Source organism: Cydia fagiglandana, chromosome 9, assembly GCF_963556715.1.
Source record: "Cydia fagiglandana chromosome 9, ilCydFagi1.1, whole genome shotgun sequence".
NCBI lineage: Eukaryota > Metazoa > Arthropoda > Insecta > Lepidoptera > Tortricidae > Cydia > Cydia fagiglandana.
The window spans coordinates 8,548,604-8,574,197 of record NC_085940.1 but is presented as its reverse complement, the minus strand read 5'-3'; the positions used below and the strand labels follow the sequence as shown (position 1 = coordinate 8,574,197).

Sequence of the window (25,594 nt, the reverse complement as noted above, 5' to 3'; positions counted from 1 at the left end):
CATCGCGCTGTAGAAATGATCGTTCAAACCGAGCGGTAAAAGCTCGTATGCGGCAAAATGTGCGCGAGCGCAATGCAGCCTTTGCCGGCGGAGGTTCGATTGATTAAGATTCAAACAGTAGTGGCAAGACAATCTCGCGCAGCGGTCGGCTCGCGCAAGCGCGACGCGTTCCACTCTCATGTCCAACATGAATGCAAGAACTATTTTAATATTGTTATTTACTATATGTAAACATGCTGATGCCCAGAAACCGGCAATGTAAGTTTCTTTTTCGTGTATTTTTAACCGACTTCAATTTTTAACTTTGCTTTTCGTAAGTGCTTATAGGGTAAGTACAGCATTATTTTATTTTATTCAATACTACTTAACAATTTTATTGTAATATACGGTATGTATTATTTCTCAAAATCTAAACACATTCTGTAATTCTTCAGCGTCGCATAATCATAGGAAATGCATCCCGTGCAATTAAATAAATGATAAATTGATACAGTTTAAAATCGAAATTCTATATTTTGATAATATACTCGTATTAACATTACAATTAGTTATAAACGCAGGCGCAATTACATGAAAAATGAAATAAGTTATATAATAAGTATTTATATATGTATGTAACAACCTATTACCTACTTGTTCTACTAATTTAAGAATTTATGCATAAGGTTTTCAACCGAAAATTATTGTGATTAAATAGAAAATTCAAATAAATATTGTCGCATTTTAATGGCAATATTGTAGTCAATTCTAGTGGAAGGCTTATTTTATCTCATGCTCTAAAATCACGTACAAATTACACAAAGATAATGGGAAATTTAGAAATTCTGCAGATAAAAATAACATCTGTATCGGTAATAAAACTTAAAGAGTAATATACACGTCCGCGGAACATGACACGAAATTTAATTGATACCGAAGTCAATCATTGACGGTATAACAATGGGCAGTATAGGCGCCCTTACCTGGGCGCATTTGACAGACCTAACCGAATCTGTGCTGTAGGCTAACCAGTATATAAGTCAGTCTTCTTGAATAAGTAGTGGTGGCAACCTGTGGACCACATTATGCTAGGTTAGGAACCAGCATAGGTACAGATGATTACAAAACGATTTGTGAAGAGACTCCGGTTAATGTCAAATTAAGTAGGAAGAAAAAATCGATTCGGCTCTCAAAAGTTGGATTTGTCTCTCGTAATAAACTTAGGCAGATGCAATGCAATATTAATAATAGGTAACTAAAGCAATTATTTTATTTCGTTGTCTTGACACCTTCAGTTTGATACCCGGCAATGGGCTACACTATTTAAACTTGAGTAGGTAATCCCGGATCAGTTTTGTATGAAAACGACTGTTAAAAAATAAGTGGTAGGTATGTACAAATGTAGCATCGAGGTTTTCCCAAACGGATAAATGGGTTTTGATTTATTACACATTTTTTGGACGAAGGCTTTTTTAAATTTCAATTTATTTAAATTACTTCGCGCTTTTATTTTCCTCTATATCGCACCTACCAGGAAGTATCAGTATCTTATTCCTTGAGCCCACATGAGGTAAATGCTCGTTGAAGAAACCTATCTATCTCAATTAGAATAACGTAACTTCAATACATTTACGAGCGTGACTAATATCCTTATTTATCAAAATTAATCACTGTCTCAGGAGACTACATGCGCCGGCAGATAACATTTAGCCTTTGTGATGCAGAGCGGTACCAAGAATAAACTCTGTTACATGTAGCGACAATAAAATCAATGGTTTACCGTATAATCAGTAGTAGAAGTAGCTACTCGACGATATCTACCTGGGTACTCCGATCATTTGATGATCTGATCTGCACGTAACTCTGGTGAGGCAACTGTATGGATAGAAATGTCTATCTAATATTAGCGTCCCCAGATTTTTCGGTTTTTCTACTATCCATCATTTCATAAGGCCTCTCTTCAGCAGCTGACTGTACCTATTCATTAAAGATAAGGCTGATTAGTAACCCGTTCGCAGTTATTTAGCTGCAAAAAAAAGATTGGTGCAATATCCTCACATAGTCTCCTATCCCGTTGGTCACTGGACCATACTCGTATCTATAGGTAGGTAATATCAACGCGATCTCACCCACCTTGGGCTAATTAGAATCCTATATGTATAGAGTAGATGAGTGCCTAATAAATGGTTGATGATTGTGCACAAACAAAAAAGTTTTCACAGAACCTCATTTGAAACATATATACAACGTGTTTTTTTTCATTTCCGTTAATTTCAGGGGTGCATTTCTGAGCTTAAATCAAGTAACTTTCTCAAAGACACCGATATTCTAATTAACTCCATTTTGGAGATAATCAATAATTTTTTTTTCCTATAAGGCCTCTACAAGCGTGTACACTTGCCTTGGGGCCGGTTTACATATTGATTAGTGTTTAGAATGAGTTCATGCATTTGCTACTAAACTTAAGTACAATCTCAGTCGATCGATGTTCGAAATGACATTGATATGTCACAGATTTCAATTGTTTGGTTGAGTTAAATGTAATGCCCGTGTTACAACAACGATTTATGCTACATTTAATTACTTTTTAAACTTAATTTTTTTGTCAAAAAAAGCAAAAAAAAAAAATTTTTTTTTGATAATTGACTATGCCATTTAGTTCTCTTAAACGTACTTAACCATACCCCGAAGTTAACGGAATTCAATAAAAACACGGTGTATAGACAGTATTTGTAGTAGAAGAAGCATTTTATACACATGTGACCTATGCTTACACTTAACCGTCGGGCGGTGTCTGCCCATTTAATCTTGCTCTCCTTGCGATTCCTTTTAAGTCATTGTATCTTTTAATGCAATACGTTAAAAAATAATAAAATGACAATCTCGATTAATTACGGAGATATTATAAATTTAATTAAAAATTAAGTGAGAAGAGGACGTACAGATATTATAAACAGAGCTTCGACTCATAACTCAAAGCGTTGCGCTACCATAGGTTTTCGCCGTAGGGATAGGGATAGGAAATATGTACTGCAGAAACTACATACTCGTACAGTTTTGCGGCGTTAATCTTCTCAACACCATAATATCATTTAAAGAAATAATTCAATACTCTTGAAACTTTTATAAACTTAACAGATTGATTGAAATATAATATATAAGTACTCGGTACAGAGGCTTAAACTAACAATATGATAGGTATTCAGGTTCGATATTTTTTTACGTTTTGTGAAAGATTGTCCCCTAATATTTATTTATTAGGTAAGTATCTATTTCTAAACGTTGTCCAAATTTTACGTAGGTATATAGGTTACTCTGCACCTATAAATAGGTTTTAGCAGATTATGAAGAGACATGATTATATAGCACCTAAGTAAGCAGCTAGGTATCTAAGTAGTTATGGTAATGGGATGCTCAGGAAAATCACAAAGTTGTAAGTAGGACCTTCGCGCATTTTGTCTAGTTAAGCACTAATAAAAGTAAGGCGGATTTTTTTATTATAATTAATTAAGGACATCGTTATTAAACGAAACACATTTGTTTCGAATAAATCAGCATTCCAATAATTGTATGAAGTAAGCAACAGCCTTCGGGGCGTCGCGCTTTTTGCGCTGCACTAAAGAAAAGTAGCCATTCGTGACGCGCGCCGTACCGATCGCATTCTACTGTCCTATTGTACTTGCCATTACATGAGCGTGATCGAGTGGTCACGAGAAATGGTCATAATCAACAAGATAATTATTATTACGTAGTTTTAATGTAGACAATATTTGCCAGAGAGAGACAACAGTACAGACAAATGGGTGAAATGGGATACTGGAAGGGTATATAAGTATTAGGTAGAAAGTGTAACTGATGGTATTACCGTACTTGCCCTTAGATAATAAGCTAACCCTTGCCGACGTGGCGTGCCGATACTTTCACAGCTTGGCATTAAATACATGTCTGCCCTAGTAGAAGAACTTAAGAGTTGACCAGAGACTGAAATCTGATAGTCAAAACTCTAGTTTACGTGGTGAATGAAATGTTGAAAGTAACAAAACAACAGACGGCATCGCAAAAATATAAACCCTACTTTATATTATACAATTTATACAAAACTATTACATATGTCGCATATGTCTCGTCGTAAGGATTAGGTAGGTACTTACCTACTGATCTGCCAGCATAGTCAGCATACACATACGCAACCTCCAATATGCCCACAATCTGTAGATATCGGTTAATTAATTTCCTTGGCTTTTAAAATATTGGTCGTAGTTTGCAATGAAAAGTGGAAAGCAAGAGAACCTCCGCTAATCAGATGCTCTGACTAAAGCTACCTTTCTACCGAATTCTATGAAGCGGCGTGGGAAACGACAGTTCGAGGCCAATGGAGAAAAATAATCAACAGCAAATACAAATCAAAATATTTAATAAAGCAATTTGATTTTTTTCCTATTTTTAAAGGTATTTTGGCCATCAAACCACCAGATTGTGTAATAAAGTACAATGTAGGTGTGATACCGCCTTTTCATTATCATTGATAACATAACGTCACTTTATTATCCACTGTTTACAATATCATCGACTTAAATTAGACACGGTGTTGCTTTCAGTTTGAAACAAATGAAAGCCAATGAAATGATAGAGGACCTGTAGAGCTACAGATTTGACTCTAATGTGTAATCAGTAAAAATTTATGGTTTCAGAGAAATCATCGATCATATGTTCTTACTGAAAACGTGCTAACGATAATTTTGTAACATGATTAGAAAGTATGAGCGTGTCGAATACCTATGCCTTTATAAAATAATGGTCAGAAGACTAAAATCTATATGTACCTAATTAACCATAGGTACATTGATAACCATCAGAATAATGTTCAGTCAAATCTGGTTAATTACCAGATATCGTAAATTTTATGGCATTTTCGATGCAGCGGAGTGATGTTAACGGAGTTGGTATAAGGCCCCCCCCACATCTGGCGTCTTTCGAGCGTCGGCGTCTACAATTCTATGGCCGACGTCGACGCAACGTCAACGCAGCGTCGACGCAACTGCGCAGCGACGTCATTTTCCATAGCGCTGGACCGACGCCGACAGACGCCGACGCTCGAAAGACGCCAGATGTGGGGGGGCCCTAATGATTTATTACGTTAATTACGTACCTTTAGTTGGAATTATCTATACCAATTCCGTTAACACCACTCCGCTGCACCAAAAATGCCATAAAAGTTACGATGTCTGCTAATTAACCAGATTTGACTGAACATTATTCATGGTTATCAATGTACCTATGAGCCAAACTTTGATGATGATTTCTCCGAAATTCAAATTGGCACCGGCAGCTCTAAGGTCCTCTATCACTGGTATTCGTTTGATCGGTACTGAACGCGACATCCTTTAGATAGCCACTCGCAACAACCGCCGTCAGATATGTAAGTACTTATAATCAATGATCGTACATTTTCCAGCATTTTTGGTGCAGCGGAGTGGTGTTAACGGAATTGGTATAAATAATTTCAACCCTAATGATTAATTACGTTAATATTAACCTTAATTAACCATTTCAGTTGAAATTATCTTTACCAATTCCTTTAACACAAATCTGCTGCACCAAATAATCCAAAAATGCTGGAAAATGTACGATCACTGCTTATAATTTGTCTTTCGCTAAAATAGAATGGTTATCATACCAATACCAAATACCCTACGAGATCGTTCGTTGCAACCGCCACTTAACGTCCCCATCCAAACTAATTAATTTACTCACTCATTTAAAATAACTCCATTTGTAACGTTTATTTCCGTTTATTAAAAACCTCCACTTTTTTGTCCCAAAATAGGTACCATTGCTTAGGTACGTTACTACGTTAACATCTCATCTCTCTTACGAAGAGATTGTAACACAAGCACTAGTACTTACATGTGTATATACGTACAATTTGAGGCATCTTATCCTAGGATTAATTTGTACACTCGTACTCGACTCAACAGATTATCTTTTGTCAGGTCAGCTAATCTCTTAATTACGTTTTTAAGCGTCGTGGTGTCTATGGGCGCTGCGAAAAATGTGGTCGTTATCGCCGTGAACTTTCATATCATAATGATGATATATCAATGCCGTGACGTCGGCTGCTGGACATGGTTCTTTACACTACCACATAAAACCGCTTTCCTTCTGCTGATGACATATATCATTGAAGTTTCAAATAAGTTTATAAATTGTTGAACTTAAACGATCCAAAATTGTCCCCCTTATGAAATTAAAAAATATCAAAAAAAAAATACGAAATCAATAACGTTCAAATCTCGCGTTTTGTACACATTTAGGACGGGTCTACCACGATATAGTTATAGTCGTATCGAATTGTACTATGTACGAGTACCTATTCGTAGCAAAATATGATTTACAAGTAGTAAAGCGCGCAAGAGCTAGTCTAGCTGCAGCTTACATCATTTTTACGTAAGTAAAGCCATAATCCGATTTTTCAGCAATTATCCGTCCTGATAAAACCCCCCGCTTGTGTGGTACGACACGGTCTGCTAATTCGCCGTGACCGCATATTAGCGACCGCCGCAAGATCCGGACATGCTCTTCAATGCTTCAAGATAAATGCTTGGGCTGTTCCAAACGCTGAATTCAGTTACCTACTCAGTCTGTGGGTTTAAACGTGATCTCTGGTTACACACAGTTGTTACGGATCGCGTGATCAAGTTATACTGTGCATGAGTTTTATGATCTACCTAACGGAGTGATTAGTGCTAGGAACTTCCCTGTATTTCCTTATCGGAACTAACTAATGCGGCGATAAGAAGACCGCTCACTGACTACTACAACACCTATATTATTAACTCTGTTTAAGTACTTACTTCCTATCTACCACAAATACAATTTAGACTTGTCTGAGAAAGATTTAAAATACAATGGAATGGAAGGTCCTATATTTAGGCCTTTGCTCGACTAGAGGAGATTTTAGAAACATAAGTCTGAGACCGGTCTGGCCTAGTGGGTAGTGACCCTGCCTGCGAAGCCGATGGTCCTGGGTTCGAATCCCAGTAAGGGCATTTATTTGTATGATGATACAGATATTTGTTCCTGAGTCATGGGTGTTTTCTATGTATTTGTATATTATATATATATATCGTTGTCTGAGTACCCACAACACAAGCCTTCTTGAGCTTACTGTGGGACTTAGTCAGTCTGTGTAAGAATGTCCTATAATATTTATTTATTTATTTATTATTTATTTATAAGTAAGTGAAGCGGTGAATTACTTGATCCAACAAACTAAACGTAATAATGGGGGAGTCCCGTAAAAGCGTATTGTAGCCGGCGCTCTCGACAATGTATCATTATTATTTAGGGAATTCTACAATGATGAAGAGTCCATGTAGGTATAATTAGACAAATAATCAAATAATTTGACTATTGTATTCTCCATTGTAAGTAAAATATATTTTGATATACGTTATTGTTGCCGACTGTCCCTTTAGGATTGATTGAAAGTTTCAGTGAGTAGTAACTCAAACTATAAGTAGATATGGCAGCAGTATTTCATTACTAAGTTGAAGTTTCTTCGGCCAACCCTTGACGAACGACTTGGTTATCAGACTAGCTTTTAATAGGTAATAGCTCTACAGCGTTATTGTGGTAGTTTATATACGTGTAATTTTACCACCACATTATTAGCAAGCATGAAATATGTAAATGGTAATCAGATTAGGTAAATGGTTTATGCCTATGTAAGTAGTACATACACGGGTAATGAAAATGGAACACTTTATATTGAAATATCCGTACAAAACCACCTGTTTTCTCTACATTTAAAGCAGTGTATGCACACATTGTTGTAACTCCCCTACCAAGTAAGCTTACCCATTAACGCAATGCCGATGCCGATACGTTTTATAATACCAGTAATTATGGGCTATTATACCACCTAGCCTTAACCAAATCACACAGGTGGTAGGTCGGAGCACGGTCACGTAAGGTGCATGTGACTCGCTAACGTCAAACGCTTTTGTGTCGTGCTTTCAAATTGATATTTGATATCATTTATAATATGGTAATTAATGTTCTAAATGGATATTTTCCCATTATTACTTAGCACCATATTTACCGACTATGTTTAGTTAGCCCTTATTAATTTGGTTGTTTGGTAGAGAATCTTATTTGGTATTAAGTCCACCATTTGTACATTTTATGTATCTATTTAGGGAGATTTATGACGCTGAACGAGTTCGCGGGATTATTTTTACATTTGATGGTACCGATAACTATTCGACTCTTCGAAATGAAATGACGCCCCCACTAAAGGTGCTAATTTATACAGCATGAAAACAAAATCTATTTTCGAACATTCTCTCTATTAATTTTATATGAAGCAGAAACGGCTCCAAGCTATATGACAATTTTTGATATTAAAGAAAAAATGGTGTTCCAATGGTTGCAAGTGCAAGAGGTGTATTTTTTTTATATAAAAATTCTCCTCGTGGGTTGGAAGTATCAACGATGCATAGTCCTGCCTTTGGTTGACGAAACGTAAACCGCGCGAATCGTGCTATCACTTGCAACACTCGCGAGCCCTCGGGCGCATGCGCCAAAGTCACATGACATCACACCGACCGCGCCGAAGGCTGCAGCATCGCAATTAATGCCACCAAATCTATTCATTACTTCCCTAACCACATCTAGGTACCTACCAGCAATAATATGTTACACAATTAAGGCCGCAAAAATATGTGACGCGCTCTTATTGTAGGTACTGCGAATAACATCGTGTCAGATATGTTTGCGGCCTTCGTTGTGTAACATATTATTGCTGGTGATTGTACCTGTGAAAAATTGAGACTAAAATTGCTCCTTAGGTATGTCCTCCGTATAGACATTCGGCCGGGGAATTGACGTAACTCGACTAGACATTCGGGGAATTAGGCCCCATGGACCGAACCGGACATAGAGAATGCTTTTTGGCAATAAGTCCGCCTTTTGTACGATAAGTTTTCTTTTGTGCAATAAAGTTTAAATAAATAAAGAGCTTTATAAAGGTAGCAATATGTAGCGACAGAACGTTCTATGTGCAGAAGTTTTTCATGCTACTTTTACTAACTAATTTTATAATCTCGCGTCGCTATTTTAACTTCTTATACAAATGACACTTTATGCCTCTGGTTTTAAGGCAGATTTAAAATGTAACGCTCGAATCAATTACTAGTTTATGAAATTAATGGATTAATTGACATTGAGATTGACAATAAAAATGAAGTCGGTTAAAACTACATGTTTGTTTCGAAAGTTTCCCATAAAATCGGCAGGGTAAATGCTCAGCGAGTGTGTTATTTGTTCAATGCCACTTAAGGCATAGTGCCACAATGACATTAATCTTGCTCAGTTAATTAATTAGACGCAAAACTATTGCAATAATCCTAACTACATCATCGCCTACCAGAACATACGCCATTGTGTTTTGAGAAAATGATTTCTTGGGACATAATCATTATACCAAGGTACTTAATTGTTTTAAATATTTAATGTATGTACCTACTTATTATCTATTGAAGCCACCCCTGTCTTTACAGCTAGTTTGCCTTGCAGTTTACTTTTTGGTCGTGACACCAAAATAAAAATGCTATAAATGTTTCGCGAAATCATTTAGAAGCCCATTAAAAGCTAAATCCTAGAAACAAAAATTCGCAATTACCACGAGGACGGAAAAATAACTATGTAGATATTAGTAAGTATGAATATTCAACACTAAACTTGACTAATTTCAATGATAGTGGCCGACGGTTATTAGATATTGTTGTGATGACTATGAAGTAACTGCATCATTAGGCTTGTCGATCGGAAGACAATATTGTGGCAATATTGACAGGCCGTCGTGGCGGCCATTCTGATGCAGATACATGCGCGCACTATGCCAAGCTATGTAATTCACAAAACGTTCTCCTGTCTTAACATATACGCTTATCATACCTACTACCAGTATAACTTAACCTTAAGATCCGTTAGTTTTTACTTTAAACCCTTAAATGATGCATGATTCAAGTATTTATTTTTGCCCAGAATTTTTAGAAATTATAATAGGTAATGGCCATTTAAGATTTGACCATTTTTACTGGCACCTTTCTAAGCTTCTGCTGATCTTAAGTTGAGCGTACACAGTACCCTATCTGCTCTAGCAACTCCAGCATTAAAATGGTTGTGAGATATGAGATAGGTATATATTCTTCCGGCAATAGTAGTGCTATTATAGCATCCTAAGTTTGTATCCCGTAGAACTGCACCAAATATAGGAAAGTTAATAAGGTATTCCGTTGTGCCCTACTTACTTTCACGTGGTGACCCAAATCTTAGACCAAGCGTTCTAAAGCGTTCTACATCTAACAATTTATCACAAGCCCTAGAGATAATGCTTTAGTTGAAATTAAACACATTTCTCACTCCAATAGGCAATAAATAACAAAAGCTGCCTCGTCATCGCCCAAGGTACCTGCTCCAGTCGCAATCTGAATGTAACCTCATTATATGTCGCATAGAATAGTTAAGTGCATGTTACATATGTAGCTGGACCTCATTGTACTAGCTATTAGCTCATACGATGGACAATATAAATGAAGAGAGAGTCTTATCGACCTTTAAACAACGTAGATCAAATTTCAATCTATCTCGCACTTTATGTCATTTTAATAAAGTCCATTTATATTCGTCAACGTTCAATTATCACAGTCGTTTCCCTGGATATACATCATATATGTACATGATTTACATGAATGTTTAACTTAACACTTCATTTCCAAACTGATTTCCTCACCATACATCCTTAAGACCTTGCAGAGGAGGTAAATAAATAAAATATGCTAAATTGTCGCTGCACACCGATCTGCAACTTTTGTTTTAATGTTAGGTAACTGTTGACGTATTGCAAGACCAATATTCAAAGCTTATTTAAGCGATTTTAAAGGGTTGTATAATAATTACGAGACGCAACCGACTAAAATATTCCTGCCTTGATCTGCCTTGTCTTATGTATTGTACATTACTTATGCCTAAGCCTTGGCTTGGCCGTGGTCAATTTGGTGAATATTTGATGGGATCTATGAGGACTCGTCGATTTATATCCCTATTTATTTCAGCCGGATACTTAATTCTATGTATATCGGACCAGAGTTCTTGTAAGATTCTCACGATTATCGTGGATACTGAATTAGAACTCTGTTTAGTTACCGATAATTACTCAATAGACATGTCCTGAAACTTATTTATAATAGCAACTCTTAATTAGTTTGTCTGCGTGTAGTCGTGCGTGACTGCCGTTGCGGTGTTGGTTGTGTTGTGGATCATCCATATTATCGCTTATTAGCGATAAACTTGAGTTGTGATATTCTTTGCTAAATTTAACTCTAACTGTACACGACCAATTGAGAATATCGAGTATGACCTTTTGCCACTGAGTTACAAAAAGCTAATAATACTTGCCTATCTAGGTACTCGAATATTCGGTGCGCACAACTCACTAGAAAATGTACCAAAGTATACAAGATTTTGTAGGACAGTTTTGGCGTGACAGGCTTTGTCATTGCATATAATAAACCGAGCTCAGAATCGATATGCAAAATCTTTAGGACTAAACGCATGTTCAATGTGTGGCTCTATGATATTGAATAGTGTCAAGGTGCTCCGAAGAGCGGAGGCTGCGTAGGTAATTAATCGTGGCGACAGTACCAATATTTATGATAACCATGGTTTATAGGAGCGGAAAGATAACCTAGCTATCTCTGCCAAACACCAACGTTATCCGTGGTTGATTTATTGAAGGAAGGGCACGCCGAATTTTCTGTCGTTTAAAGTTAATTTTTTTACCGAATTAAAAAATAAACTTTACCTATGTAAATCCGGAGCGTCCTAGAGAACATGTCATTCAGCATCTAATAGGATTGTAAGATAGGTACGTGTTACTTAAAGTGTACAAACCATGAATATAATCAGAGAATAGTTTAAATGATTTATTAACATTACAACAACATATACAGAGTGTCCCGGTGTGTATAATTTGAGTCCACCGTTCCTTTTCTGTTGGAACTTTTGCCAAAGTATTTCTGCTCCATTTTCGAATCTTTATTTTTTAATTAGTTAATGTCTAATATTAATAATCTAAGTGCGAGATTAAATTTCACGTCAATATCAAGGGAATGCATGAAGAAAAAGCTATCACGTGAATATTACCCATAGCTAACGTCCATTCCCCACTTACCAAACAAATTCCAAGGTTTTTAATTTAGCATTGATTTGATAATAATTTAATAAAAATATAAATTGTTTTCCGGAATGCTCCCGTATAATTATGTATTGTTATGTATTGGAGTTATGTTCCTCGTATAATTATGTATTGGAGGTCTTAGCGAGAAGGTAATTTAGTGGTAGGTACTGAAACTTAACTACTTACCTACCTCTGACCAACAAAAACACGTGACATAGCGTGACACATTAAGTTTTCTGAATTGTTTACACAAACATGTAATTATTTTGGCAATAATCTGTAATAACGTGGTACTTTTTTTAACGAACTTGTTGATTTGAAACCATTTGTCATTTACAGCTTGTTATGATTACCATTTAAACCCCCATTACCGCGGCTGCAGAAGTTTTAATTTTTTTTAACAAGCCTAAACCCTAAAACCTTTATCAGTAAGTAGTATTCAATACATAATATCTAGGTACGGACAGCTTTTACGTAGGTACTTACGGAATTATTTTTACCAAGGTAACAAAAAGTTCCCAGTTAATTTGGTTGTTTCTTCGTGACACTCACTTTACTTTTACCTACCTATATAATGGCCTTTGTCGGTTAGTCCATCTACCTCCGCAGCGAGTAGCTGCGGCTAAACAAACTAGATAAACTCACATAAACCCTGGTTTAGCAATCCCAATCCAAACACTATTTCTAATATATTATGTATGAGTTTAATCGTCTACCTAGATATGATAAAACCTCTTTGTGGTGGTATTTGCCGGCGCGACCGCAAACAATGGTGTTCTTTAAACTGAACTTAAAACTTTCAGCGCGAGTCTTATCTATTCTTTGCTTTGCGTTTATTAATCCGAATTGAATACATCTGGGTTTTATTAATTTTAGGATCTCTGGTCTGAGGTATGTTAAGAGATCAAGAAAGTAGCTTAATGTTGCTGCTTACATAACATTCATTAGTCATATTAGTGGTTCATAATGCAAATAAAATTATGCGTCAGTTGTCTTGAATAAATAATACAACGTAGACATTAAATAATAAAGGATAGAGTTATTATAATGACGCAACTAAGTATACCGTGTACCACAATTATATTTGCTCTGAATCTCTCTTAGCGAAAAACTTAATCAGATTATTTATTTGAAATGGCTTTTGCTATAATGATATGTACACGTCATGTGATGTGAATTGTTACCTACCTACTTTGAACGGTAGTAAGATATCCCTAAAATGTAAGTTCTGACCATATGAAGAAAAATAAGTATTCAGTAGGTAAAGTATTTGGGTCGCCTTAAGAATTTATTGTTACGTGGGCCATACTGAAAGTTTTTCGATTCTGATATATGAGAAGACTTATTTTTTCTAAGTGGCTAGTCCAGGAATTATCAGTATGCCCTAAGTATATCAATTGAATGGGATATTTGAAAGAATTATGTGCTGTATAATGACATCCTTTATATTGTCTTCGCTATACTAAATGCGATTAAATTATAAGATTTTAACCAAGGGGCTGTCCATAAATTAAGTCATCGTTTTTTGACGATTTTGGACCCCCCCCCCCCCCCCCTAAAATCATCCGAAAATCATGCTTCGAATGACCCCGTTTCCTCCTACGTCATGCTACCATCATCCGATGCCCAGACCCCCCCCCCCCCCTAATTTGAAATGACGTAATTTATGAATAGCCCCCAACAGCTAATTCAACCACTAAAGTTGGTAAAAAATATCCCGCATGCGACCTACTTAATTGCAATACAAATTAAATATGAGCTTGTAAAAGCAGAAAGTAAGTTTGTACAATGGTGTAAGTACAGCACACTACCTCTCTAATGTGTACGTAGCGGGCGGCTTAGGCTTAATCTTAAAGCAAATCTTAGCGAATTGGTTCATAATGTTATCAGCCAAAGTAAATATTAGCATTTTTGTCGTCAGCGGCTCCCACCGCGACCTTGTGCACCACGAATCCATATTAGCCAGGCACCGATATTACCTACCTATCAGCAAATAACATAGCTCAGAGGGCCTCACTTTCAGATTAAAGGTTCCGTCACACAGGCGCGTTTTCCGGGCGGTGCGTGAGTGTTTTATATGTAAAACGCTCACGCCCTACCTGAAAGGCCTGAAAGCCTGAAAGGGGTCGACCGTTTCTCCATACAAACAGTTTCCTCTCCAGGTTATGGGCCCATAATCTGAACCCATATAACATTGTAGAATAGTTATTTGTTTTACAAGGGGGCAAAGTTGTTGTTTAACCGCTCGTGCTAATATTGATACCCGAGCAAGCGAAAGATTCCAAAATTGAACCACGAGCGTAGCGAGTGGTTCGAAAAATGGAATCTTGAGCGTTGCGAGGTTTCAAAGCACGAGGGTTAAACAAAATTTGCCCCCGAGTGAAACACATGATTTTTCACCACACCAACCCGAAGCAAATATTAAATGTAAAATATCAAACAAAATCAAATCCAAATGAATGTTATTAAATATTTATCATCCAAAATCATCATTTAAAAGTCAATTCTACCAGCAAACATAAGAAAACAACTCAAAATTTGCATTTGATTACTTTGCCTCACATGTGGATAAAATGCAACTTTGCTATTCGTTTTTGAAGTGCAAAGCAATTCTTTCCGAGCTGGTGTGGTGAAAAATTATTTCTCTCATTGTAGAAAATCAGTTATCTCGTTGCTCGCTCGTTTTTTTTTTCGTTAATTATAATAAGAGTTAGGAGCTTTGAAATATTTGTACTTATAGAATTTGCTTTTCGTTTTCGCTCTTAGCTCTTGTAAAAATAAAGAATCGAAAAAAGTCAAACGACTTAAAAATATTTCCCATAATGTCAACATCCAGGGAGAAAAATGACTACGTTTGTATCGAGAAGCGGTCGTTGACTATCCTAGCGTTTGACAACCTAGTTCTAATAGTTGACAGGCCGTTGTCACCTCAGGCTTTAAAGTTAGCAACTATTGGGACAGAATCCAGCACTGGAATACCCACGATTTGAGAACTTAATGGTTGTTAAGAAAAATTATGGGCCATAAACCTAAACCATCTTTTAAATGCAATATTGCGATACACTAAAATGATCATAATAGCGTGAAAAACGTGTTCATGCAAACCTTACTGTAACATTATAAATGCTAAGTATCTATTTGTTAGTCAAATCTCTGCAACCGTGTACATTCGTGATAAAGCGTATGCTTCGTACTTAGATAAATAGGTAAATATGAGTAACACCAAGTATAATATGCACGCAGGGATTTCTGTGTAATCCGAATTGCTCAACCAACGAATTCATAAACACAATGTTATTTTTTACCTGTAAGGTAACGGTATAAGGTAAACGTCTTATCGTATTTGACAGCCGAATATATTCCAGTGCATAGTTTGTCACATCCAGGGCTTGAAAATAAGATTGAAGGTGACAACTATTGGGACAGTGGGGCATTTAGGTACGTTGTTAAGGAATACTCGTAACAATGCTAAAATAATGTGCGTAGACCGGTTTTTACATGCAGGATGTTTATTTAATTAGGTACCTGCACTATTTTGCGAGATTAATATTGCGAGGATATGTAGGGACAACTTCTATTATTTTATTTATTTTATTTTATTTATATTTTGGAGATCCAACAGCTATCTATACAGAGTATTCCAAATTAATAAGAGATGGAAAGCCAAAGGAACACACATGTAGCTACAGATTATTTATTACATTCAAGTTTACTTAAAGGAAAAGTGATTATATTTTATAAATATATTATAGTTATACCTACCTATACCAACGAACCTGCAATGAGTATTTCCTCATAATTTTCCAGTGGAAAAATAACCCCGCCAGACAATTAAATGTATGACTTACTTAAAGTGCTTGTTTTAATTTATTAATGACTTACGATGGGTAACTGGAAAGATAGACTTAAGGACCTTTTAGTGTCTCACAGACAGTGCTTTTCCGTACCTACTCATTTAATGTGCGGTCTGGGCCGTCTGGAGTTTCCTTAGTCATAGTCACAAGCCTAAGCGATAAAGATGATGCATTTTGCAGTGAACTTATGGCGTTAATGTGAACTAAACTATAACTTTAGACGTCCGAGTGCTTGTCACTGTCCCAGCACATATCCTTTAAAGCCTATGACATATGTTGGTATGGATTAACATGTCGAGAATTTGGGCATTTACCTTAGGTATAAGTCTTATAACTAAACCTAGATTTTTTTTAGCAAAAACGAGGGATTGACAAAATGAAAGTAAATACCTAGTGTTTTTAAGCAGCCGATATGTTCGTACCATTACTCATTGTATTTTTGGACAATCAAAACTCAAAAGCATACACGCCTCTATTTTACTTTATCAGCCCAGACTACTAACTAAGGTCGTGATATTTTGTATTGCAGCCCGGCGCCGGCGCCGGTGGAATGCCCATCGCTGGAAAACGGCGACAGTTACACACAGTCAGAGTTCCTGTCGCGGCTGGCACACGAGTGCCGCTACGACCGCCTGCTGCTGCCCACATACCAGACGCCTACCGACGTCGTGTACGTGCACGCCAGCGCCTACGTCTACTTCATCCAGCCCGCTGAGGCGCATGATTTGGTATGTAGCGCCAGAGTCACTAAACCGTTCATAAGATTGTTTCGTCCTGTCTACCTACAAGCTAGTCGCAGTCTTGGTTCCTGCCGCGACAAGCGCACGAATGCTGCTACGACCGTCTGCTACTGCTCATCTACGTGACGCCTACCGCGCGATGTGGTTTACATGCACGGCAGCTACTGTCTATCCAGCCCATGGAGGCGCATGATGTGGTATGTAGCACCAGAGTCCAAAAATCATTACTGCAATTGTCTGTCTATCTATGTACGAGTTATTCATACTTGCAGTCGTAGTTCCTGTGTCTGCCTCACTTAGCCCAGATGACTTTGGTTGGTACTTATTAGGTAACGACCGAATTAAATGTACATAGGTACCGCATCTAGTTAGCCCCTGCACTTAAAGAAATTCAAGGTCCATAAAATACTCGAAAATAGCTATTCCACCAGATATTTGGTACCATTCTGGCAGAGACATAATAATTAAGCACATAAGACGTGTCGAGAACGAGCCAGGCATACTGTGCGACATGTGCGTCCTACCCTACCTACCTACCTACATACCTAATTCTAGGTATTAGTGACTACGAGTATGACACATACCTACCTACATACGCATACCTATACCTACCTATAAACATTTATAGGTATAATAGCGAAAAATCTTTTTCAGAACTTCAAATTGCATTTCCTCCTGCAACTAAGATGGACCGATGCTCGGCTTGCCTACGCCCTTTACTCACCTGAGCGCACCAGAATCATCGGCGAAAACGATCTACGGCAGCGTATATGGGTCCCCCACCTGTACATGTCCAACGAGCAGTCCTCCAGCCTCATGGGGACGGACAGCAAGGATGTGCTCATCTCCATAGCACCTGATGGGGAGGTCCTGTTCAGCAGACGCATGCAAGCCGTACTCTATTGCTGGATGAACCTGCAGAAGTTCCCGTTTGACGACCAAACTTGTTCGATGAATCTCGAAAGCTGTGAGTATCGAGTATCCAGTAGTATATATTTACTATAGACAAAAAAAATATAAATCTTACCTAACATTTTAGTATGGCCCATACAGGAGGTACTATAGTAAGAAGTAAGAGCTTAAAAACAATTTACCTACAGCTTTTGTATGATGGCACACCTACTAAAAAAGTACACTATCTATGAAAGTTGAATTTAATAAAACTACGAGGTATTTACTTATAATTATTATAAGTATCTAGGTACCTAACTACCAAGTAGATACCTAAATACCTGTTACATAATAAGGAAAACTTACCCAGACATGTGGTCACTAGGTACCTACTTAGGAATATTAATGTTGTATTTAATGACACATTTGATTGATTGTCTAGGGACGTAGTGACTCGCATTATTGCTTGCTATTATATTTTCAGGGAAATACAACGCATCTAGTTTGCGCATCATGTGGGAAAGAGACAACCCCGTGCACCTCTCGTCTGAACTGCATCTCACGGAGTACTCGCTCATTGACTACTGGACCAATGAATCGGTCGTTCGAGGCGATATTGTAAATATGCGGCTGGGGGGAGGTAGATGTAATGTCCTTTATTTATGTTTGTGGCGTCTTTACTATTTACTATACGGGGTGTTGTTACGCCTAGCTGATGATACCTGCCTACACATGCTATGAAGAGTAGTCGAGTACCTTCACAGAAGTATGTGTTTGATATACTCAAGAATATAGTTTTCCGTTTTCATTACACAAAACCTGGGACTCAATATCGAATGGAAAACCAAGACCGAGTTTACCGATACTTAATACGATACTGTCACTTGTTACATTTAGTGTAAATTTTAACCAGCAAAAGGGTTAATTAATTAGATACCTTAAACTTGGGTCATCCTTAAAGCAACTATGTCCTACCTAAGTACTAAGGCTATAATTTTCCTTGCCCTCTTCCATCGAGTATCTATGATACTACTGACACCGTGAAGTCGAATCCGAGTGATAATAGTGATAATCCATACCATATAAATACCATATGTGTTTACAAGTAGGCAGAATAATCATCAATCGTACAGGTTATGAACGACACCTTCAGCTTTTATGATAAATACTCCAGATACTTAAATTTGTTCCTAACAGTCTCTTGAATTTTTAGCCGGGAACTACAGTGCCCTGAAGTTCACGTTTAAACTGGGTCGAGAAGTGGGCTACTACCTCATGGATTACTTCATCCCCTCCATGATGATCGTCGCCATGTCTTGGGTCACCTTCTGGTTGCAGGCTGACGCATCGGCTCCTAGGATAACATTAGGTAAAGCATCATAAATAACTATTACGAGACAATACTAGAATAACAAAGTTTGTATGAAAAACAATATATGTAGGGTCTTATAATTTAATTTTAAAGGACAAAAAATGGAAAAGTATAGGGTAGGGTCATTAGGATCCGATGAAAAATGCTTAATAATTATGCCTAGTATTGTTTAATATTTTACTTTAAGCTACATAAGCATTGTTTTATTATTTTATTCATCTTCCACCTGTGATGAGTCACACAGTTTGACTTTCCTCCATCTCCAAAACTTATGTACCTAGGTACTTATGCAAATTTTATATTTTTAAACCAAAGTTTAGTTATATTCCCAACGGTTATGAATTTATTTCGTTGTTTACACGTCTTATATCTTAGGCCCACTTGCACCATCCCACTAACGGCACTAACCCGAGATTAAACAGTTTAACCGATAACACAGTGTCAAATTTTACTACCATGGTAACTCCAGGTTTAACCAGTTAATCCCGGGGTAGTGGAATGTAGCAAGTAGGCCTTATAATCTGTAACTTTTATGGGTTTAGTTCTATATATCTATAAATGGTATTGTTATAATTTCCAGGCACAAGCACGATGTTGTCGTTCATTACGCTGGCCTCGTCCCAGGCCAAAACGCTGCCAAAGGTGTCCTACATCAAGGCTAGTGAAATTTGGTTCCTCGGCTGCATCGGTTTCATCTTCTCGGCTCTAGTGGAGTTTGCATTTGTCAACACTATTTGGCGAAGAAAGTAAGTATCCTTAAAATGTATCCCAGTTTTAAATAATTTTTCAATTTTCTTATTGTTTTGGACAGTTAACATTCCTATATTTTGAGCTTTTACGGAGATGTTACTTTTTCAACTTTTTAAACTATAATAAAAATAAAGATGTTTAATATTGATACAGTTTTAAAATTCGGTGCAAATCGATCGTTTTATGGACGCTCCCCGATGCTGCCAAAAGCGACTTGGTTTAACATTACACCTCAAAACCTTTTTGTAGTAAAAAAATTGCGTTGCAATACTTGCATTTTTTTTACATCAGTTAAGTTTTGATGGGATTTTATTAGACTAGCCGTTTGTAGCGTCAATATCCCAGGGCCAAAAAGAATCTTGTCAGGCTGTAATTATGTAAACCTAACCTACGTGTATTTAATATCATATTCGTTTAACAGGAAAGTAGTTAACTTGAAGAAAGTGAACAGTAAATACATTCTGAAGAGCACGCTAACGCCCCGGCTGGCTCGGAAAGAGCTGCAGAAAGAGCTGCAGGAGTCCTCGCCGCAGCTCACCAAGTCGCGCTCCTGCTCCTCGCTGCAGCGGGAGACCAGCGCCGACCCCGCGGGCCCTGGCTTCAATAACTACCTCACTGTACATGTAAGTACAACTAAGATCTTTAATTCTTTACCATGCTGTAGTCAGTTATGGCCAAATTATCAGGTTGCGCTCTTCCTTGTCACTCCAACGGCAGACTATCTTCGACCCGGCGAGCCCAGACAATAACTACATCACTGTGCATGAAGGACGAAGTTTGGTCGCGGTGTAATAAGTCTCAAACCCTTTATTTACGGCTGCGTCTCGGGTGGCAGCAGTTGCCCCGACTGACAAAAACAAGTGCGAGTCGGACTCGCGTTCCAAGGGTTCCGTACATTAAGTCCGACTCACGCTTGACTACAAATTTGGTTTTCCTGTCATCTATATACTCTCTATAGGTAAAGAACTATTTTGTGTCTTTTTTTCAAAATTTTTGACCCTCGGAGATAAAGGGAGGGAAGATGGTAATTTTTTTGGCTATTTTCTTAAATAACTTCTAATCTATATATTAAAAATATTTGCAATTCTCAAAATGAGCTCTTTCATTTGACGTATAACATGATATAGTTTGCCCTTCTTTCTCATTTACCCCCCAAAAAAGGCACCCGAGTTTAAAATTCATTTATTTACGTTACATGTCCGTCTTTGGGTCACTAATTTACATACGTGTACCAAATTTCAACTTAATTGGTCCAGTATTTTCCGAGAAAATAGGCTGTGACGACGGACAGACAGACAGAAACACGAGTGGTCCTATAAGGGTTCCGTTTTTCCCTTTGAGGTACGGAACCCTAAAAATTGATTAAATAGAAATTTTTTAAATTTGTTTTAAACTATAGTCAATGCGAATACAAATGCTGACTGATGGTACGGAATCGATTGAGTCTAATCATATTTTTTGTCCATTTTCACGCGTCACTGGAGTTAAGATTAAGCAAGGTGAAGTACATTTCATTCAGACCTGTAGATTTAGTTTGACCCAGTAATAGCTCTTAAAGTAAGTACTTAAGTACCTACTTTATACGATGGATGATTTTGTCGCGTGCATAAAGAATTCCGTTCAATTCCATACATACAAAACAAATAGGTACGATAGACAAAAAACGCAATAGTTTTTGAAGAAATGGATTCAGTCTCGTTAATTAGTTTAGCTAATTACTTGATTGTAAATGTTGTTGTGGTTCAAGGTTTGCACCGTTGGTGTTTTTTGTAATAGGTAAAACCGAACAGGAAAGTTCTGATAGCTACATTTTAATAACATAAGGTCAGGTGGGGTTAATGGGGACATTATGCAATGTTTCTCTGCATAGCTAAGGCCAGGCCACACCGGATGCGTGTGCGTGACGTGCGCGTGCACGTACGCGTCCCGCTGCGTTGTAGAATATGAAAACTCATAAGAGAGGACACACCGCTTGCGTGACGTGTGCGTGACGTGCGCGTACGCGTGACTTGCACGCAACGCAGCTCCGACGAGACAAACCGGCTGCGTGCTGTGTGCACGCGTCCACGCAGCGGAGCGGCAACGTCGCTTCGTTGCGTGCAGTGATGACGTTGTGTTTAACTGCGTTCCCTATGAGAGGGCGAACCGAGCAGGTTCGGACACGCACAGCTCGGTGCTGCATAGGTGCTGTGCGTGTACACGCGCAGCTCACTTGTATTTATTTACAACTCGGCCGGTGCGCGTGCTGGTTTTTAATACGGATTCAGTGATAAAAGAAAAACTAATTAAAATCTTTCCTTAATATGAATGTATATTTACAATATAGCACAAAGATTACCACAAATACGTCTTAAAAAAAAAAAATTTGGCCTGTGGGAAAGAATCGATTTTAGGTATTAACGATACTATTGGAAAACAAGGTTGTTGTATTGTGAACTAGTTTGCGTCGGTGAACAATATTGACCGCCAGGTGGCTTGGGTTCGATGACGGTGCCGCCCTTCCACACATCGATTGAAACCACTTTTCTACCCTACCCACATATGTATTACCTAACCCCTTTGCCTATGTACTTATAATTGTTTTAATGTAATAAATTTTTGTTGGATTATGTACTCTCAACTATCTCGATTCAAATATGAGACATTTTTTTCTTCTAATTGCAATGGCGGCATTAGGTGAGCAGCTTCCATTTGCAACGGGAGTTATAATAACATGATGTAGGTACTGTCGCAGGAGTATTTTATTTTACTGCACGCATGACTGAGCTGCAGCGTGCGCCTGCGTGGCGTGTGCAGCACGTTAATTGCGTGGCGTGCGCTGCGTGACGTGCGCGTCACCCGGTGTGACAGGGGTGCTGCGCACGTCACGCAGCGCACGCCACGCAACGTGCTACACACGCAGCCGGTGTGGCTCGGCCTTAAGCCGTTTAGATCTAATAAATCAGTACACAAAGTACCGATAGTTGTTCACAAACGATTAAGCTAACATATAATATCTATATCTGATCCGACCAGTGGCGTAGCTAGTGGGGGGGGGGGGGCGGGGGCGGTCCGCCCCGGGTGTCACCCATTTAGGGGTGACACCCGAGCGTGAACATCAGTAGTGCCATCTATAAAAATTCGTAAAATCATGTAAAATTAAAGCGATGGAGTAAATCCTGAGCTATTTAACATAAATTACAATTACTCTTTTTAAATTTATTTTAGAATTTTGATTGAATTTTGGGGTGACACCCACAATTACCGCACCGGGTGCCACCCATGCTAGCTACGCCACTGGGTCCGACCCCTGGAATAAGGATCCCATCATTGTCAATTTAGTTTCGTTCGATTTAAAAGCAAAACAAATTCCTCTATTTTCTAATATCTAATACCAATGATTCAAATTCGACTGCTAATTTTCCTTATATGGTGTACTGCTAAGTAGAGGTTATTACCGGATATCGTAAATTTTATAGCATTTTCGGTGCAGCGGAGTGGTGTTAACGGATTGGTATAAACAAGTTTAACCCTAATGATTAATTAGCGTTAATTGCGTTAATATTAACCTTAATTTATCATTTCAGTTGGAATTATCCATACCAATTCCGTTAACACCACTCCGCTGCACAAAAAATGCTATAAGATTTACGATGTCTGGTTATTACACAGTTAGTAGACAAGTAAATTTGTAAAACAGCTACCTATTTCGTAATTATGTACGTCGGAATGTTTAAAGGTGGCCTACAATTCGGGCACCTTAAATATCCAACTACACCTACTGTGTGCCCAACTAACTCAACATTTCCCCCCTCTGCAGAGTTTCCCCTCCGCCCTGAACTTGCCAACGATCACAACGCAGAGCTACGACGAGCTGACGGGCGGCGCGCCGCCCAGCGACGGCTCCGACGAGCCCAAACACACCTGGACCACCATGACCCCGCAGGAGATCGCCACGTGGATCGACAAGCGGTCGCGGGTCCTCTTCCCCTTGCTCTTCTTGGCCTTCAATATTCTTTATTGGACGTTCGTGTATTGCCTTTAAATTAGGAAAAGCTGGAGGTTGGAGGAACTGCCCTGTTATCGGCACAACCGATTTTCGCGTTTACTGATTTAATACTTGCTTGTGAGTGTCACACGATGGTGACAAACTGTTTTTAATAGATAAGAAACGGGTTGCAACTCGAATATGGACACGACAAAATATCAACCGAGCTATCTCGCGATAGTTCTACATCTAGTCTTGACACAGGGCAGAAAAATGAAAAGTACCCCAATACATCCGATTTCTGAATGCAGGAATAGCACGGGTACCGTTTATCGTTTAATAGGTAATTAACGTAAATCGAAATCAGTGTTTTCGGGAAGAACATTTTGTGTAATGATATCGTGATATGAATGAACGTCATTTGTATTAATGAAGGCATCAGTAAGCGTAAATCCGAATCAATAAGCCTAAAATGTAGACAAGAACATTTTACCCAACACGCAGAGTTTTATATATGTGCCTACTGGTTCCTAAGTTGTGAAGTCTATAAAATAAAGAAAGTCGTGAGATAAAAGTCTTACCTACTTGTAACGGTTGTATGGGCTTAGGACTCTGTTATTAAAGTTGCAACTTTTTATATTCTCTGCTGTTAGATTGTTTACTATAAAACTATAAAAAAATAAGATACTACAAGAAAAATTGTATCGAAGGACTTAAATGATAATGTTATGGCCATATAATTTATACCCAAAGATTTGTTGTTCCTTATGTTTCACAAATTTAGAACCCTTGCCCAGTAGATTAGGTTAATTAATTTAGTTATATTTAAAAAACATACCTAACACGTACTTGTGGTAGTTGTGGTTATATTATATCGCGGAAACGGTAACATTTTAAACGTTCTCGCTTTAACCTACCTACTATTGAAAAATATAGGACGATTTTACACAGACCAATAAAAGATGTCATTATAATGTTATTATCAAAATTTGTGAAGTTGTTAAAAAGTTACCCCGTGTATATCTTACTAAACCATTTTTTTTATTATATTTAAAAGAATTAAGTAAGTATTTATAAAAATGTTAGATGTATTAAAGTACAAGAGAAGCATAGTTTATGTATGGGGTAAGAGAAACACACTTCTGCACTAGCAGAAGGATTCTAAATAATTGTCACTGAGTTAATATTTTAATTTTAATCAATCTTCATAGAATTCATTCCAATATCGTTATATACGACAAGTAAAGCAGACGATAAAAATAAAAACGCATTTTAACAGAAATGACTAGTTTAGACCATTTACCTGTCTGTATTTGTAACTGTCAGTGTCTATTTACCTACACGATTATATTTGGAGCGTTTCTTTTTCCCCTGACATTAAATATTTTACTACGGTTATTTATTATTAATATATGTTTATATTCTAAGTCCGATTTATACGTATTATGATTGAGATTATTGTTTACCCAGTCAATGACATAGGCGTAAGTAGTTGGTAATATTGTGATCTTTAGATAGTCATTTATAGCAATTATATTTTGTCATTTGTAATATAGTTAACGTAAGCTATTTTAATAAAATTAATTATTAATATACTACACTATTCACTCTATTTGAACTGCTACAGATTAGATTCTGCATGGCCTATGACTTATTACAAACCAAATGATAAACACATTACCCTCCTTTGCGTCGCGCAGTTGGGTAAAAAAGGGATATGATGGTATAGCTGTCCGTCTTTCGTATCATGGTTGATAATTGTTACAGGCGATAACAGTGCGACTAGCATATGATTGG

General features: G+C 37.6%; 1 protein-coding gene across 2 annotated transcripts; it reads left to right on the top strand.

The window, feature by feature from the left end:
* The first annotated feature begins 104 nt into the window (after positions 1 to 104).
* On the top strand, positions 105 to 25,392 carry LOC134667256 (pH-sensitive chloride channel 2-like). 2 transcript variants are annotated; one of them, XM_063524593.1, is made up of 8 exons: positions 105 to 258; positions 16,607 to 16,805; positions 17,472 to 17,784; positions 18,193 to 18,348; positions 18,922 to 19,077; positions 19,661 to 19,826; positions 20,252 to 20,453; positions 23,630 to 25,392. In XM_063524593.1, exons 1-8 carry the CDS (start codon positions 179 to 181, stop codon positions 23,852 to 23,854), a joined length of 1,497 nt encoding a protein of 498 aa, XP_063380663.1. In that variant the 5' UTR covers positions 105 to 178; the 3' UTR covers positions 23,855 to 25,392. The 2 variants fall into 2 exon arrangements, with proteins under 2 accessions (XP_063380663.1, XP_063380662.1); XM_063524592.1 differs by having other exon boundaries at positions 18,193 to 18,354.
* Positions 25,393 to 25,594: the final 202 nt, after the last annotated feature.

Excerpts from the sequence above, each read along its gene's own strand:
- LOC134667256 (XM_063524592.1), top strand. The coding sequence starts at position 179 with ATGTCCAACATGAATGCAAGAACTATTTTAATATTGTTATTTACTATA. Across the intron at positions 16,806-17,471 it reads CCGCTGAGGCGCATGATTTG|AACTTCAAATTGCATTTCCT; the intron begins GTATGTAGCGCC and ends AATCTTTTTCAG. Across the intron at positions 17,785-18,192 it reads TTCGATGAATCTCGAAAGCT|GGAAATACAACGCATCTAGT; the intron begins GTGAGTATCGAG and ends TTATATTTTCAG.